The sequence below is a fragment of the Heteronotia binoei genome, chromosome 12 (assembly GCF_032191835.1).
Source record: "Heteronotia binoei isolate CCM8104 ecotype False Entrance Well chromosome 12, APGP_CSIRO_Hbin_v1, whole genome shotgun sequence".
NCBI lineage: Eukaryota > Metazoa > Chordata > Lepidosauria > Squamata > Gekkonidae > Heteronotia > Heteronotia binoei.
Genome location: NC_083234.1, coordinates 56,820,608 through 56,837,387, shown reverse-complemented (window position 1 = coordinate 56,837,387; position 16,780 = coordinate 56,820,608). Strand labels below are relative to the sequence as shown.

Sequence of the window (16,780 nt, the reverse complement as noted above, 5' to 3'; positions counted from 1 at the left end):
AAGTGTAGGAATAGTCAAGAGTGAAAAACACAGCTACAGGCAGAAGCAACTCCTGTGAATTAAAATAAACTTGAAACAAACACAGCCCATTTACAAGGCAGCCAACTTAATACCAACCAAAAAAAATTGGGGTGAGTGGGCTGTAATTGGTACCAGAAAGCAAAGATGGGAAGCCACCCGATGGATTTTCATTAGGAGGGAACTCAGTATGCTGGTTATCACTGCAGAGGATGCCCGACCCTAGTAGTTCCACGCACAAAGCAAAGGACCTCTGCTCTTGGTGGCTGGCCAGGTTCATATGGAAGAAAGTACCTGGGTCCCAGAAAGTTTAGTATTTTAAAGGTCACTGACCAGCATATTGAGTTGTGCCTGGACCCTGTGAACATTTGTAGATACTGGTTGTTCTGTGGCTGTTTTCAGCAGGCTCTGCTCAAAAACCTAACCACCATATTCTGGACAAGATGACATTTCCAAAGAATTGATGGCCCATGGCCTGATCTGTGTTTTCTGAAGTCCTGTGTTCTAAAGGAAAAGTTTAGAACGAGATGAAAGTGGGGGGACTGTGGCCAAAGATTCAATTTTAACCGTGTGTCTGTTGCTGAAGGGGTTGGAAAGTCTCATGAGTTTCAGTCTTAGACTCTCTGAAATAGGGATAAGAGCAGTGCTCTTCATGTACATCATTATCTGCTGGTGTAGCAATTGGAGTGCCAGAGTAGAACCTGGGAAATCCAGGACTGAATCTTCACTTTGCTTGCTGGGAGATCTTGGGCCAGCCTGCCTGTCTGTGTTTGTCTGTCTCTCCCTGTCTGTCTGTCTCTCCCTCTCCCCTACCTTACAGGATCATTGTGAAGATTAAATAGGGGAGGGAAGAATGAATTTGCAAGCTACTTTTGTGTCACCATTGGGGTCAAAAGTGGCTTATAAATAAATAAAAGCATCAGATGTGAAGGTATAGCACAGGAGAATAATGAAATGATGTCTGAATGCCACCTTAACTTGTCAGCCCATCAGGGGAGGGCAGGATATAAATTTGATAAAATAAATAAAAATAAACTTGACCAACTTGTGCCTAAAACTGAACATAGCCCTGTGGATTGCTTTTACAGAGAAGAACATGAACTGCCCATTAATTATGAGGTACATCCTTGTAGTGTATTCTGCACTGTTATGGTGCATCATACTTAATTCCTGAGTTGGTGGTTTGTTGTAGGTGTCATAGAAAGCAGCGCTCATGTGCAATCTGGTGCTCTTGGACTTCGGTTTCCAGGCACAACCCAAAGGAAACAGTATCAGGGTATTCTAATGAAGGAGATAATTTAAAAGTCCTGCTGTTCTGCACTGTGAACTAACACAACATATATTGATTGTATTTTTTCCTTAGGGGGACTGGATTCAGTGAGGTTATGAGAGAATGTCTGGTAGAGCTGGGAGGGTGGTCAGTTGACTGCATTCAAGTTTTGCCTCATGTTTAGTATAGGCAAAGATAATCTTGGTGTAAGTACCTCTTTAACTGAATCCTGGGCATCTCCATTAGCAGTGGCAAAAGTAAAAGCCCCTTTATGGCCAGGGAAGGTTGTAGCTCACACCCTAAAAGCTCAGAAGGACTGGAAGGCTGGAGTGATCCAACCAGGGAGGAGCTGGACATTCACCCACAAGCCTGAAGAACTGGTGTTGTGAAATAACCCATGGGCTGGGTATAGGCAGGGACTAATGTAGGGAGAGGCTGGTTGACCATAGCCACTGTTGTACATGGAGACAGTATTCTCCTAGGTCTGTGGAGGGCTTCAGAACATGTATACCTTCCTCATACTCTTCCAATAATTGATACCCTGCTAACAAATTACTGTTTTAAAGGTTCAGCTATACCAATCTCTTATGTAAAATTTGATGTGAAAGGGACAGCCATGTTTGATATGGGCCCAGTTAATGTCTGTAGGGTGAGTGAGAGGTGGGGTGGGAGTCTGCATCAAAATGAGCAAGGGGTAAAAGCTAAACCCTATTTCTTCCCCAGCCTTATTTCTATGTAGTCCCTTCAACTGGACATGCATAAAGAGTGGATGTGAATGGGACAAATACATGAATGAAGAGTTGCAACTTTTCCATTTGATCCTGTGGTTTGTTATTAATCTCACGCTGCCCAAAACGTACATAGTTGTGTTCTGAATGTCTCATAAAGGATGGCTCATGCTTCAAGAAGTTTGTAGTCTAAATTTCTACCGTGTAGAAAAAGCCCAGCAGGAACTTATTTGCATATCAGGACACACACCTCTGACATCAAGCCATTTGAAACTGTGTTCCTGTGCATTCCTGCTTTTTAAAAAAAGCCCTGGATCCAGGAGGGAAAGGAAAGAGCATGGGAAGGGAAAGGGCATGAAAAAGGCAGTGCCGTCTGTAAAATAAAAGGAAGTAAAGAGATTGGAAAATATGCGACGTGCATTCCAGATTTAAGGAGGCAAAGTCCCTTTTCTCTTCCTTGTTTGTGTTTTCTGTGTATTTGCCATAGTGGATACATACAAGTAAACCCCTGTTATTCCTTTTCCTGTAAATAGCTCTTCTTGCAACTCTGGGGGAATATTTGATCAGCAGGTAAAGAGGGTGTTTGCTTTGGAGAGGAAGCAGTTAAACTTGCCAAAGGGTTTCAGGAAATTGAATAAACTGTGAGCAGCATTCTGGTCTCATGATGCTGGGCTTATGGTATTCATTGCAGCTAGTGAGTTAGTGAATGAACTACATGTTTGGCTCCATCTGGGCTTTTTGGCTTGTAGAAAATTAGTTTGAACAGAGCTTGAACAGAGGTAAGAACAATGTCTTTTGGCAGTCAGCTGAAGAGAGGCTGCCAGTGCCTCATCAGCATCTTAAAGCTGTTATTTCTAGTCCTGCATGTATGATGGGAAGATGGGTCAGAGTTAACGGAGAGGAGCACTGGATGTTGACTAATATCTGTTGGAGGTTTGACTGCATTCTTTTTCTCAGGAGAAAACCTTTTGTAGGAGTATGTGTGTGCTTGTTGTCTTCCTTGTAGACAGATCTAAATGTTAACAAACCATTAAAAATTATATGCATCATCTTGGGATCACCCCATGTCCAGCACACATTGCCTGTCCAGGGAGAATGTGAAGGATAAACTTCGTGCTGCAGTCACTCACTTTTGCTTCCCAGCAGCCTTCCAGAAAGGCTGATGTTGGCTGCTGAAGGCTGAAGTTTTCCAGCCTTTGGACATAGATCAAGGCTTCAGGTGTGGGGGTTGAAATGACCTGGCACAATGGAAACCTGAGAAGAACTGTGGGTAATGATTAAGTTTTATCCTTGTGTGAAAGTCTAAACCATCCTATTGTGTTCTGCATTTGTAAGTGCTGTGAGAGTACAAGAACCCTTGGTTTGTGCTTCTTTCAAGGTATTGTGTTAAGGGAGGGAAGCTTCCTTGTGTTTATTTATCTGAAGCACTGTACTGTGCTGTAATCTAGCCAAATATGTAGTTCAGCAGGCTCCCTTTTAACTAATACACATTGAAATAGCTTGTTTGGCTGCTGAAGGCTGAAGTGTTGGGGTTTGGTGTTTTTTTCCTTCCATTTATATATATTGGTGAGAATCCAAAGTATGCTTACATGAGAGTCATCCAAGGGTTTTTGTATGCACAGTGGAATGTTTGTCCTTGAAACAGATGAACAATGTTCTGTCTTGCAAACTGCTTTTGAAATTCCTCTTAGTTACAAAGGCAGTTTGCCATGTGGTGTTTTGGGGAGAGGTATTTGTCCACAGCTCACAGAACTAGTCCTTTGATTCTCTAGATCCTGGCTATCAAAAATTCTGCACTAAAAGGCAATTGTGATTGATGTGACCAGTACAAAATGTTTACTGAGGCTATCATCTAATTAAAGAAGCTTTAGTTGAGTAATTACATGAGCTCTTTTTGATTCAGTAATGATTTAAATTTTGCATGCAAGAAAAAATAGTTGTAGAGAAAAAAGCATTCCTAGTTTTTAGATGATGCATGTTTGTGGTGCAGGCATCATCTTAGAAGAAGCATTCCTCCTTTCTCTCACCAGAGGAATATCTATTTTAAGATGGTGCTTTCCATCTGCTGAGTCTTTAAGTACTTACACTGAAACAAATTAAATCCGACTTCATTTGTCTGCTTATTTTTAGCAAACCAAAATAGTTAAATAATCAATTTAATCAGTGTTTTAGCCCTAATAACTTATTCTGCTAAGGGCAAGGTATAAGTGAAGTAAATAAATAAATTCTGCTGTTCACGGGAAGAGGGCAGGAGTTGAGCAGGGCTTCCCAACATCAGAGACCAGCTCAGCTAATTCCTCCTGAATTTTCACTGAGTGTTTTTTATTTACTTCCAAACCCATGTTTTTCAGTTTTATGAGCACTTGGATGGGGTAGGAAGGTGTTAAAAACTGAGATTCTGCTGCTGAATTAAGTAGTTGGTTCCAGCTTCTATTCTCAGGATTGCGGAACCTGCACAACCCTTAGCATGCTTGTGAGCACATCTTGAAAAGATGGTTTGGCTGGCTGTGGAAACTGTTTAGCGCCTGATGTGAATGTTTGTCTGTAATTCCTGCTAATGTGCAGAACAGATTGAGTGAGGAAAGAGCAAATGTTTTTTTATGGGTGGAACCCCCTGAAGTCTACCCAGTGGGTTTAGTTAGACTGCCAGGTCTATTGAAGTTCTGCCCAGGAGAGCCAGTAATGGCCATACTCTGTGGGCTTCCTGTTCAAAGGGCACCACCTTGCTTTGGAACGTGCAGCTCTGCTTGTGCTCTCCTGTGGCTTGCTTCTGCAAGCTGCTTCCTGAAATACCCTTGGAATATTGACTAGGATGTCACTAGATAGGACTCAGACCTTGGGATGAGGGGGAGGGGGAAAATAGCATTTTTGCTCAGCCTTTCGCACACAAAGCTACATCCCTGTTAGTGCTGCTATTGTCCCATTAACTGCTGAGTGTCTGGTTGAACACTGTTGTCTTTGGACTCCTATCCACTGACCTACGGTGCAATCCTAAGAACACTTTCCTGAGAGTAAGCCCCATTGAATAGACCTGAGTAGAATTCTGAGTAGTCCTGCTTAGAATGGCATTATTAGTCTTGCTAATTTTTAGTGTTGGAGGGACTGCAGCTCATGGAGAACTATGGTGTGTGGGTGTATATGGTTTCAGGTTGAAACTTCATGCCATGGACCTTCAAAATCCACTTTCTCATGAAACCTTTGACTAAGCCGATTTAACCTTCATCCCTATTGAAATAAAGCCCAAGTTGGTAGTGTTGCATTTGCTGGCATTCAGTCTTTGTTACCCTGGCCTCTTCCCTTTTTTGTGTCTCCTCTTCATGCTCACTGCTAAAATTTGGATAGTAAATTTCTTGGAGCATGGACAATGCCCCCTCCCCCGCTCATGTAAAAGATGACACTATCTATATACTATTAGTCACATATGCCCCTCCCAAATCTGTGGGTCGAGGCCACACTAAGGCTCTATAAATTTTTCTTAAAACTTGGTGGACTCCCTAAGTTGACAGGAAAGTTTGAAATAAAAAGGGGGGGTTAATCCCTCCAGAATAGAATTCCATTGTTTGCGCATGTGCAAAATAACGCAGTTAGGAAGCCAGTTGAGTTCCGCATTGATGCTGGCAGTTGCTCTGGGCTCAGCAGTGTTGGATAGTGGCAACTGCTGTGGGCCTGGGCACAGAGGAGGAGAATGCTGGTAGCTACTGCTGTTCCAGCCACAGCAGAGAAGGAGACCAGCTGGCTCTCTGGACCTAGGTGCAGCAGATGCCAGCAGCTGCTTTGGGCACAGGCAGTGTCACCTACTGAGTGGTAGGTGGTGGGACTGAGAGCCTCACCAGCCTCAGCCTCCCCCACAGCAATTCTCATGGGCAGGGCACGAGACTATATACTAATAGAGATGTGATTACCTGCCTCTGTGGATTGAGGCCACACTGATGACAACAGATTTTCCTGCAAACTTGGCGGTCTTTTGCCAAGTTTGCAGAAAAAACTGAAATAAAAAATAAAATACATAGGGGGGTTAAATCCCCACCAAAATATAATTGCGTTGTCTACACATGAGCAGACAATGCAGTTAAGGAGCCCCTCCAGCTCAGCAGTGAATGCCGACAGCCGCTCCAAGCCCGGTGGCCCCGGGTTCTGTCAACTGCTGCAGGCCTGGATGCAGAGCAGTAGGACTAAAGAAGCCAGTTCAGGCCCAGCCATATCGAAGGAGGACATCAGCAGCCACTCTGGACCAGGTGTTGCAGCAGCAGATTTGGATAGTAAATTTCGGCAGATTTCAGCAGCTGCTGTAGGCTTAGTGGTAGGTGGTGAAACTAGTCTTTCCTGACCTACTAGTTTTCCACATGCAGGGAGCATTGGATATGTACGCATGTATGCTCAGCACTGTGCAGTGTGTTTTGGGTGGTTCTAATTCCTGTTTCTGTGGTTTTCCCATCTGGTTAACTCACTGAGTTGCCTGACTATGACTGGGGCAGGCAGGAAACTGTGCCCTGTTACCCATCTTTACTAGCTTCTTAGTTCATTTACTGCTGAGAATAGAATATATTTTTGATGATAGAAAACACATTTTTCTCCTTATTTGTGTTAAAATATGTTTGGATTGCTGAGTACTTAGTTCAGTATGAGTCTTTGAGAATTGTAGTTATTGCAACATAGGCTGGAGTGCAGTGAGATCAGAATGTGAATCACTGATACTTGCAGTTTTCCATCTTAGGGTAGGATGGAGTGGTGAGAGGATTTTGTAAGCAGTCTCTTTTGGTGAGATAATCTCCTTTTAAAAGGCTAGACACTGTTTCCTCACCGGCCTCTTCTTCTGTATGATGGTTCTAAGGACCATTATAATAATAAGCACACACTGGCCTCTTCCTCAGTATGAAGGTAATATTGGCTTACCTTGCAGGGTTGTCAGAACTGCCATTAGAAGCTGTATTACAGGCATCACTTAACAAATGAAGGTGGTTGTAATAGGTCATGTTGGGCTTCCAGCCATGTCCTGTTTCTTAGATTTCCCAGCAGCTGCCAGCACTGGTGCTCTCTTTGTAGTCAAGAGGCAAGAGCCATGATGCTTTCAGGCTTACTGTGTAGTCAGAGGCTACAAACCCATACATCAAGAGCCACTAGGTAATAAGCTTTTGAGCAGCTCCTGCTTGTGTCCCTGGTATTCTGAATGCTTGGTGGTGAAATTTCCGCCTTCCCTCGTCAGCTGCCAATTTTCCTGCCCCTTTAATCAGCGGTAATGCAATTATGTGGATTTCTACCTGCAGCCTCTCTGTGCTTATCACCTCCCGTCTAGTGCCATTCTGAAGATACAAGGGGAAGCTCAAGTTCTGAGAACTAGATTGCCAAAGGCAGTCAGGGACCTTTTGGCTGTTGGTTAATTCTTTGCACTAATGCAATTGTCGGGCTCTCTTCTCAATAAAATGTACAGCTGTCTTTTAGGCAAGTGGGGAGAGAACGAACCTTTTGCCCGTTTGATTCTTGAGTTGATGCAATTTAAAATGAGCAGTGGGCACAATTAAACCCTGCAGCTGCACAGTTAACCTTATTTATTGTTGTGTTGGAGATATCTGCAGCTTCCCAACACCAATTTGATTAAAATGAGGTCTTTCTTGTTGCATCACCGGTTCACTGGATTTCTGTTCAGTCTTTTTCATGGTCAGTATGTCTCCAGCAACCTCTGTAGAATATTACAGAGAGGTTTCCTGCCTGCCTTGATGTCTTCGGCTACCATCACCAGCCTTCCTGCATCTCTTCCCTCCTTCCCTGCTACCAAGAGCTATAACTGACTGCAGCTTCTAGCCTTTAACAACTGAAAGGCAGCTTGGATAGCCTTCCCCTGATTTCCCCAGCTCTAGAAAAGAACTATGTACCATCCATAGGGACAAAGAACAGAAGAGATGGCTACCATGTCACCGCAGTGCCCCTTTTCTCCTGCTGTGATCAAGATGCATGGGACAACCTTGGCTTCCTCTCCCAGGTCTAAAGGACCTTAGATAGCTCTACAGGATGCTGCAGCAGCAAGATGTGGGTGTGGAAGCAGTAAATGCTGCTGACTTCTAACGGGAGGGGTCTACAAGCACAGAAGGGCAGCTGTGAGCAAATCAAAGGCCAGAGTTTGCAGCATCACTGGCTCTCTTGTTCTGCATCTCCCTACAGCTATTTCACTGGAGATATCTGCCCGATGCATCTTTTGCACTAAAAAGATCTTAGGAGGCAATCAGCAGAGGTTATTATTCCAAGGTAACCAGGCAAGAGGAACATACACCACATGTGCATTGTGCATGCTATTTGTGGCCTGAAGGTTGCAGTAATGATAATTTCTGTAGGATAAAAGTGTGAACAGAAAAAGTAGAGAACTCTCTTTCTGTTTCCTCCAGGTGTTTTCAGCTTTTAGCTCATAGCTTCTGGCTGAACAGGAATTCTAGTCATCAAGTCAGAGGGACCTGTATGCACAACACTCTAGGCTGGTGTGCAGAGTTTGGATACAGTTTCCTGGTTTGAAGTTCTCCTGCCTCCTAAATAAGAGTGGTTACAAAAGTCTAGTGTATTTCTCTGTCTCTTAAATATCTAATAGATATTTTTTCAGAGGTCCTGTGGGTGGTAAGGACTTTTACTCAGTCTTTTTCCCCCCGCAATGCAACCACTGCATCTTTTATATGCTTCTCCAGACCACTGGCATTTATGTTGCTTCCTTTTGTCTGGAAACTTGGTTTTTATTTAAAAACATAAATTGAATGTTGCACTCTGTTGTGGCTGATATTCAGAATATCTTGATCTAAGGGCAAAGGAGCCTTCAGATTCTTAAAGCTGCTTTTTCAGGAGGTAATCAGATTCTCTGTTTCTTTCTGATGACTATTATTGTTTCTTCCAGGCTCCCTTAACATCATCTGCCTTCTGTGGTGCTTCAGAAGCCAGGATGCAACACGAGCATAATCACATGGCACACACGGACCATCAGATGAATGACTCGGCGATGATCACCTCTGATCCTCACGCACACCATCACACAACGTCATCGTCAGAGCACTCACATGGTGGAGGAATGATGATGGTGAGTAGAGCAACCCTCTGCCTGATGCATCTTTTGTACTAAAAGGATCTTAGGAGGCAATCGGCAGAGGTATATGCAGGAGCTGTTGAAAGTCTTAGAACCGCCCCTTCTTACCTTCTTTTGTGACCAGTGGACCTCACATCCCACTGGGTCTCTCTTGCTCACAGATGCTCTCCAAAGTTCCCAGTTTTTCAGTTGGAAAAATGGGAGGGGGAGTCTTGGGGGAATGGAGGAAAGAACATTTTCCCAGAGTTTTTGGTAGGCCTTCGCTTTTGAACTTGTAAGAAATAACCCACATTCTAATAGTTCATCTTTGGTTTTAGCTACAGCTGAGTGCTTGTGTTTAAGATTTTATATTATATTATATACAGATAATATATTATATTAAGATTAATATGAAGATTTTACTGTTTGTTTGATACCAACATTATTGTGAAGCCTGATCATTTATGAGGTGAGCAGTTTGGGCAGCCAAATACATTCTGGCCCCCATTATCTAGAGAATAGAATTGGCCCTGGCAATGAGATGGACATGGGTATCTGTCTTAAATGTGTTCTCTGGTAGTATGTCTATTATCCTAGTGTATGCATTCGTGCCACCTGCTCCAACCTAAAGTGGAAAAAAGTAGTTTACCATCAGAAGCACTATAACCCAGAAAGATTTCTCAGCTAGTGATGCAGTTGGACTCTGTCTCTTCCATAAGCTGAAAGAGGGTCAGAGTCACACTGTCTTGGCCAGCCCAAAATTGTGGCAAAGAGATGTTGGCTATCCTTATTTCAGATACATCGTTTTGTTGCAGATGTGGAAATGTCCTCCACCCCCTTCACACATGCATGCACATACTACATTACGAATCAAGTGGGAGAAAACTAGGGTGGTGAGTAATCACTCTAGTTCTTAGGTCAGTAAATTTGTACATGCCCAGAGACTGCAATCTCAGCTCCTCATTTGAAGCTATGATGCCAAAAGCCCTTACTGTGTGCAAGGCTTTGTATCAGGGCATTAAGGTGACTTTCTATCTTTTGTGCAGGAAATGACCTTCCACTTCAGCTATAAGAATGTGCCTTTGCTGTTTTCTGGGCTGGTCATCAACACAGCTGGAGGTGAGTGAATTAGCCTGCATGATGTTGAAAGAGGTCAAAATAACCAGGTGGCCTCAACCAAAGTCTTGCAAAATGCCATTCTTTCCTGGTTTAACTCTGCTACAGCATTGGCTTTGAGACTTCAGGGAATCCTTTCCATGATGACTTGGGTGCAGAGGAACCCATAAATCTCTGCCATTGAACTCCAGTGTTACGTGGAGGATATTGCAGTGTGTTCTAGGGATCATGCTTTGGTTGTGTGGAGTCCAGGCGGACTCCTTGGGAGTGTGTCTTGAACTGAGAACGCAGCTGAGAAAGCACTCAAATAGCCTATGTGGCTGTGCATTGAAGCAAAAGATACCGAATTATCCTGGGTAGCAAGTGTCTGGAAAGACCATTTTGTGCCCAAGTCCTTAGAGAGCTGCTGCTAGTCAGAGCTGCTGAGCTACACAGATCAAGAGCCTGGTTCAGAATAAGGAAGCTTCATATATTCTTCAGCAAAAGATGTTGCAGAGAGGAAGCCATCAGATACAGCATGAGGATGCAAAGCTGGAGCTCATTAATATGTTCGGCTCTGCATCTTCAGACCTTAACTGGGATCAGGGTGAGTGGGTTGTTGCAAGCAGTAATTTATCCCACATGTGATGTTACGCAGCTTGCACACCATCCTTCCAGGCTGGATGTGTCTGCTCCCTATCTGCCTCCTCCTTGGATCCTGATGCCCGGTGACCAGAACTTTAAATAAACCTTGTGTTATATATGAGCCCTTGGGATCTCTTATTTTCTCCAATCTCATCTTTTTCAAAATCTTATTCCCCTGCGTCATCCTCCAAGCCCCTGTAGGTATGTGTGCATGTAACATAGATAACGACGTACTGCTGATATTTTTTGTTCACTTGATACATCTGACAAAGTAGGCTATTGTCTACAAAAACTCAGGCTGCTATAAATGTGCCACAAGGTGCCTCAAGATTTTATTTCAAGAGGAAAGGTGCTGACTATAGCACTCGGTCACTCAGCCCTCCTTGTGAGTCATAACAAAGGCCAGACTGACTAGCGCTGTTTGTTAAGTCTGGCCTTCTGATAACTGAGACACATGGGCTTTAAAAGCAAGAAAAATATGTCGGGAAACTACTATGCTCCCCTTTCAAATAACATGGAATGGGGTGCTGGGTTCCATGTTTCTGAGCAATCATTGTGGCTAACTGGACCCTCAGATTAATGGTGCTTTTCCTGGTGGACCTGGATGCCACTGTCTTCACAAGAAGACAGATGGAGTGGTTGACTTTCATCCCTTTTTGTGTTAGAAATGGCTGGTGCATTTGTGGCTGTCTTCTTCCTCGCCATGTTCTATGAGGGTCTGAAGATTGCCCGAGAGAGCCTCCTTCGGAAGTCACAGGTCAGCATCCGCTACAACTCCATGCCCGTCCCAGGACCAAATGGTACTGTCTTGATGGAGACGCACAAAACGGTTGGGTGAGCAGATGTTACTGTCTTTGAGAAATGTTGATTGGATTCATGCACACAATTGAAAGATGTGCTATAATGAACTGGTACCACTTCAAACTGCAGATGGAGCAGACCCATAGTTACGAGGGGACCTGTGGGGGCACATCCCTCTGACTTCTGGGTGAAGCCCCCTGACTTGGGACCCCCAAACAGCCCCCGGGGCTTCTGCTGCATCCTGGAGCATAGGGCAGGGGGCAGAAGCAGTCCCCAGCCTCCCCCTCCAGTTAAAAGAGCTGCGGGCCAATCAGCTGATCAGCGGGCCCTTTAACCCAGGATGGGATTCCAGAGGAGGGCAGGGAGCTCAGTGGCATGTAAAGTCCACATCCCTCCCCCGCCAAAAAAAGCCAGTCTGTACAGGGGAAATTATCACTGTAGTCCAGAGAACAGTTGTAATTCTGGGTGATCTCCAGGCCCCACCAGGAGGTTGGTAGCCCAATATCTTGGGAGTAAACCCACTGAATAAGAGGACTAAAGGTAGTTCTGCTTTCCATTGCTTCAGGTGACCATCCTGTAGTTTGCTTTAATTTTCACACCCACACCCCCGCCCTCCCAACTTTGTTATTCCAAGATCTCCCATCCACATACTTGCCAGAGCAATTTCAAGTTTTTGAAAATTGGTTATCGGTGGGGGTGGGCAGTAGGGAGTTTGAGGGTTCTGGGAACAGAAACAGATTTGGGTGGGTAGCAGCGTTGGTATGAAGTAATAGAACAAAAATTGAGTCCGGTGGCTCCTTTAAGGCCAACAAAGTTTAATACTGGCTGTGTGGGGCACCAGCCAGTGTGATGGTAGGTCAGGGTGGCCATGAGAGTGGCTATGGGTTGAGGGAGTGCCCCCCCAAAAAATCAAAGGCCCCTTGACCTTCCAAATTCTAGCTACGGGACTTGAGATGGAGGATCACATTTTGGGATGCTCCCTTTGTTTATAGTTTCCTCACAGACAGAAAACTAATACAGCAAGTAAAGAGGATATAGAACCTCTCTGTACTATGCTAGGGAGCCTTTTTACATGAAGGAACATTCAGTGTTTTTCATTGTTTTTAATTATGTAAAAGAGCCCCGTGACACAGAGTGGTAAGCTGCAGTATTGCAGTCCAAGCTCTGCTCATAACCTGAGTTCGATCCTGGCAGAAGTTGGGTTCAAATCGGTAAAATGAGTACTCAGCTTGCTTGGGGTTAAAGTGTAGATGACTGGGGAAGGCAATGGCAAACCACCCCGTAAAAAAGTGTGCCATGAAAACGTCATGATGCAACATCACCCCAGAGTCGGAAACTACTGGTGACTACCTTTACCTTTTTTAAATTATGCATTATAAATTTATTCCATGATGTACACTGCCCTGAGCTCTGTTTTTACAGTGGAGGGAGGTTTAAAATCCAATTTAGTAAAGAATAATAAATAAATCATAAATGGCCCAAGTAAAAACAATTTATATTAAGGAATAAGCGATGTAACAATGGACATTATGGTAAAAATATATATAGAACAGTATTAATATATGCTGAGCGGTAGACAGAACTATAATCATAATAGGGCATAAGTATACTGCAGAACAAATTAACATGGTATATTAAATAATGGATATAACTGAGTTCCTGGGCTCCAGAATCATCCCATACTTCTTCAGATATCAATTCTTAATTATTAGTCATTCCTCTTTGTGAATAGAGTAGTAGTAATATATTTATTTCAGGCATGCAATCACTAGCCTCCAAGAATTCTTTGGAGTCATCAATAAGTTAACTTGTATGAAATGAATGAAGAGCCCAGGGAACTTGTCAGTAATATTCTTTCGTCAGTATGACATGTTCTACAATATAGTTATTCTGCCATGATCACATTTATACTGTTCAGCACATTCATAGTTATTGCCCAGCATAATGTGTTAATAGTTTATATGTATTTTTATGATCATTTAGATTGTGACATTGCTTATTTTTAATATAGTCTGTTGGTTTTACTTGGATCTTTTCCTCTGTCATTTCACAAGGCCCAGTAAAAGTCCTCGCTGCTGCATTCTGGAGCTGTTGCAGTTTCCAATCAATTTCTCCCCCAAGGCAGCTCAAAGTAGACCATGTTGCAGTAGTCTAAGATGGATGGCAGGAGGATGTGAGTGACAGATGCCACATCCTTCAACTTTTCATTCTAGGATTCCAGAAACCGTGGTACTATATATTAGGGCTGACCAAATGTCTCAAAACAGTAAGCAAGCTTTGAGTCCCACAGATTTCTCTTAAAGAAAATAAAACAAAAATCTACAAAATGCTTCTTTGGTTCTGCTGCTGTTTTCTTGATCCAGTTGCTGCCTTTAATCGCTGATTGCTTCTTTCTGCTCCCTTCCCCGGCCCCCTTTTCCAATTCCACAGGCAACAGATGCTGAGCTTCCCTCACATCTTCCAGACAGTGCTGCACATAATCCAAGTGGTGGTGAGCTACTTCCTCATGCTCATCTTCATGACCTACAATGCCTACCTCTGCATTGCTGTGGCAGCAGGTGCGGGTACAGGCTACTTCTTCTTCAGCTGGAAAAAGGCGGTAGTGGTGGATATCACAGAGCATTGCCATTAACATTGGCAGTGGGTCTTCTGAGCCTCTCCCTGTAACCTCTGGAAGGACAAGGATCACCCCCAAGCTCACTGGAAGATGTGCCAACAAAAGCTGTGGGGTGCTCTCTTAATAACTTCCTGGGGGTGTGAACCGTCCCCTGCCATGCCTGTTGTTTCCCACTCCTCCCTGAGGAGGTGGCTTCCTGCTATTGGGAAGGGATCCATTGTCCCAAGGAGTGGTTTACTGGGGATAGCTGGCTTATATAATAGATAGAATTACTGGGTTTTTTGATTTTTTTTATGTTTTAGAATCCACCATGATTTAATTAGCTAGCAGGCTAACATAGAAAATAATTAGTTCTACATTATTTTTTAATACTTCAAGCTTGGGTTGCCAAAAGGTGGTGGTGGGGGGGGAACTTATCGAGAAGGTTTTGATCTGCTATTGATGGGAGCTGAAAAGCCACTGCCATCTTAGTAGAAGTACTTCTCCGGGGTTCCACAGCAGAGACCTCTGCTATCTAGTGCAAGGCGCTCCTGATCATTTGTTTGCTCTAGAGCAAAGGTTAGCTTTGTGTGCCCCCACCCCCTACCAGATGGTGATGCTGGCTTGGTTTTAGCCCTAGGTACAATCAGGCTGTCTCTGATGCAGCAGAGCCCTAATGGCTGCTTTCCCCAAACAGCTGTGGGCTTTACACATCACCTGTGTGTTGTTCTGGGGTCAGTGTGTGACATTTGCAGGCTGTGTCTAGCTGCATAAATCCACAATCTTATTTTTAAAAAATAAATCCTATTTTAAATAAATGTATGGAACAAGCACTGACTTTGTTCTGGTTTGCAGGCAAGAAGAGTGCACATTTTTATTTCTAATGCAAGGGAGTCTGTTATTTACATCCATGACTAGAGCTACCTCATGTAAGATTGGGGTTGGTTAAACAGCCTTATGCTGTAATCTGCAGTTACAATTGAGTGGGGGGGGTCCCTCATATATTGGTACATTCTTGTGACTTATTCCTGTGTCTTCACCAAGTGCGGACAGAGAGCAGCACAGGATTCATTTGCAAATAAGACCTTCAGCCTTAGAAGCAGATCCATTTTATAGGCCGTGGTTTACAGTTTCAGACAGAAAGCTTGCAGTTGGGGGGAACGTAGTGTGAGAGTTAGCTTCCCTCTTTTATGAGGTTCTTATTTTTCCGGGTCAAAGCCCTGATTAACTACCCCAGATGAGTTGCAGACTTCAGCAGCTATTTCCAGTGTGTTCTTGGACGTAACCTGTTAAGCCAGTAATTACATATCTGTCTTTGGAAGTTTCTTTTGGGACATCTTAGATTACCTGCACATAGTGATTCAAGGGAGATGAGATTGCAAATGTATTTTGTACACTGTAGAAATGACAATTCATCCCTAAAAGACCTAGTCTATAATGCAGGTGAGCATTTTTCCTTTAAGCTGCACTAGCCTCCTTATAGCGGGAGCTGCATAAGAAAGTATCATTCCACTCCACTCTCAGGTTCCTCAAAAGTGATGATAAGCATTAGAGCTGAGTAGGTAACTATGGATTTTAGTTCCTTGCTGCTAAATTGCTGTTATGGTGCTGTATAGTTGTATGGTCTGTCAAAGTCCAGTCTACCTATATAGAGTTTAAATAATCAAATCTTTTTGTATCCAAGTACTAAATGAGATCTCTGGTGGCCAATGGCACACAGATTCTTCTCAAGAAAGGCTGCAAGGCTCCACTGATGCTACTCAGGCTAAATCAACCTGCAGTGCTAGGAAGAAAAATACAGAAACACATTCTTCCCATCCCACTGATTGGATACAGGGGTTAGGTTTATAGCAAGGAGAAATGAGGGCACTGGCCGTTATGTGCCTTCACTCAATTTTTTCTTCTAGCAATGGTAAAAAGAGCTGACTTGGAGTAAAGCCGCCAGATCCAGCTACTGCAGAGATTGTAGCAGCAATTAAATGTTCCAACTGCATCTTGTCTGCTAGATATTTTCAATGTGCTACTTTAATCTCTGGTGGCTTAAGTGAAAAGCATTCTGAATTGGACCTGGTAGATTTCTGGCATTGGTTTGATGTCCCTCTGCTTCAAAAACCCCTGGCTTTTGAAGTGAGTGAGTTACACTTTGCCTAAATCCATAGCAAAAATGTAAGCAAGAAAACATGGTGGGGGCAGTTTCCCTTCATTCGAATAAAGCATCTTTGAAGGGGTGGGGGAGAGAATGCTTACTTGCCTCAGCAAGGCGTTGTCAAGCAGTACAGAAATGAAGTAGCGATACACAGAAACCAAACAGGGCTTGGATTGCCACTTGTTTCTCTTGCATTACAAGGTGCTCAGTTAACAATTATTAAAAGAGCTACAGACAAGATCAGCCCTGCCATAAGGTGAATTAGGATGGGAGACTACGAAATGCCCAGGGGCAAGTGCATCAGCTATGTAATTTTTTTTAGAGAGTGGAACCAGCATCTGCACTCCTGGATGGATGCCCTGTGAACACCTGGGTTGATTTCATCTGCTTTCCAGGAAGGACTAGGAAGAGCCTTCTGATCTTTGTAGCTGCCGAGGACATAGCT

The 16,780-nt window shown here is 43.6% G+C and overlaps 1 protein-coding gene across 3 annotated transcripts in view; it reads left to right on the top strand.

Moving 5' to 3' along the window:
* SLC31A1 (solute carrier family 31 member 1) overlaps window positions 1-15,007 on the top strand; it is a 34,932-nt gene extending 19,925 nt beyond the window's left edge. For 2 of the 3 annotated variants that reach the window (XM_060251493.1, XM_060251491.1), the window contains 4 exons: window positions 8,888-9,067; window positions 10,099-10,171; window positions 11,458-11,626; window positions 14,024-15,007. In XM_060251493.1, coding sequence (XP_060107476.1) covers window positions 8,933-9,067; window positions 10,099-10,171; window positions 11,458-11,626; window positions 14,024-14,225 — 579 coding nt within the window. In that variant the 5' untranslated portion in view covers window positions 8,888-8,932 and the 3' untranslated portion in view covers window positions 14,226-15,007. Of the gene's footprint in view, window positions 1-2,668; window positions 2,796-8,887; window positions 9,068-10,098; window positions 10,172-11,457; window positions 11,627-14,023 lie in introns of those variants that run through there. The other variant, XM_060251492.1, reaches the window with a different exon arrangement.
* The last annotated feature ends 1,773 nt before the right edge of the window (window positions 15,008-16,780 follow it).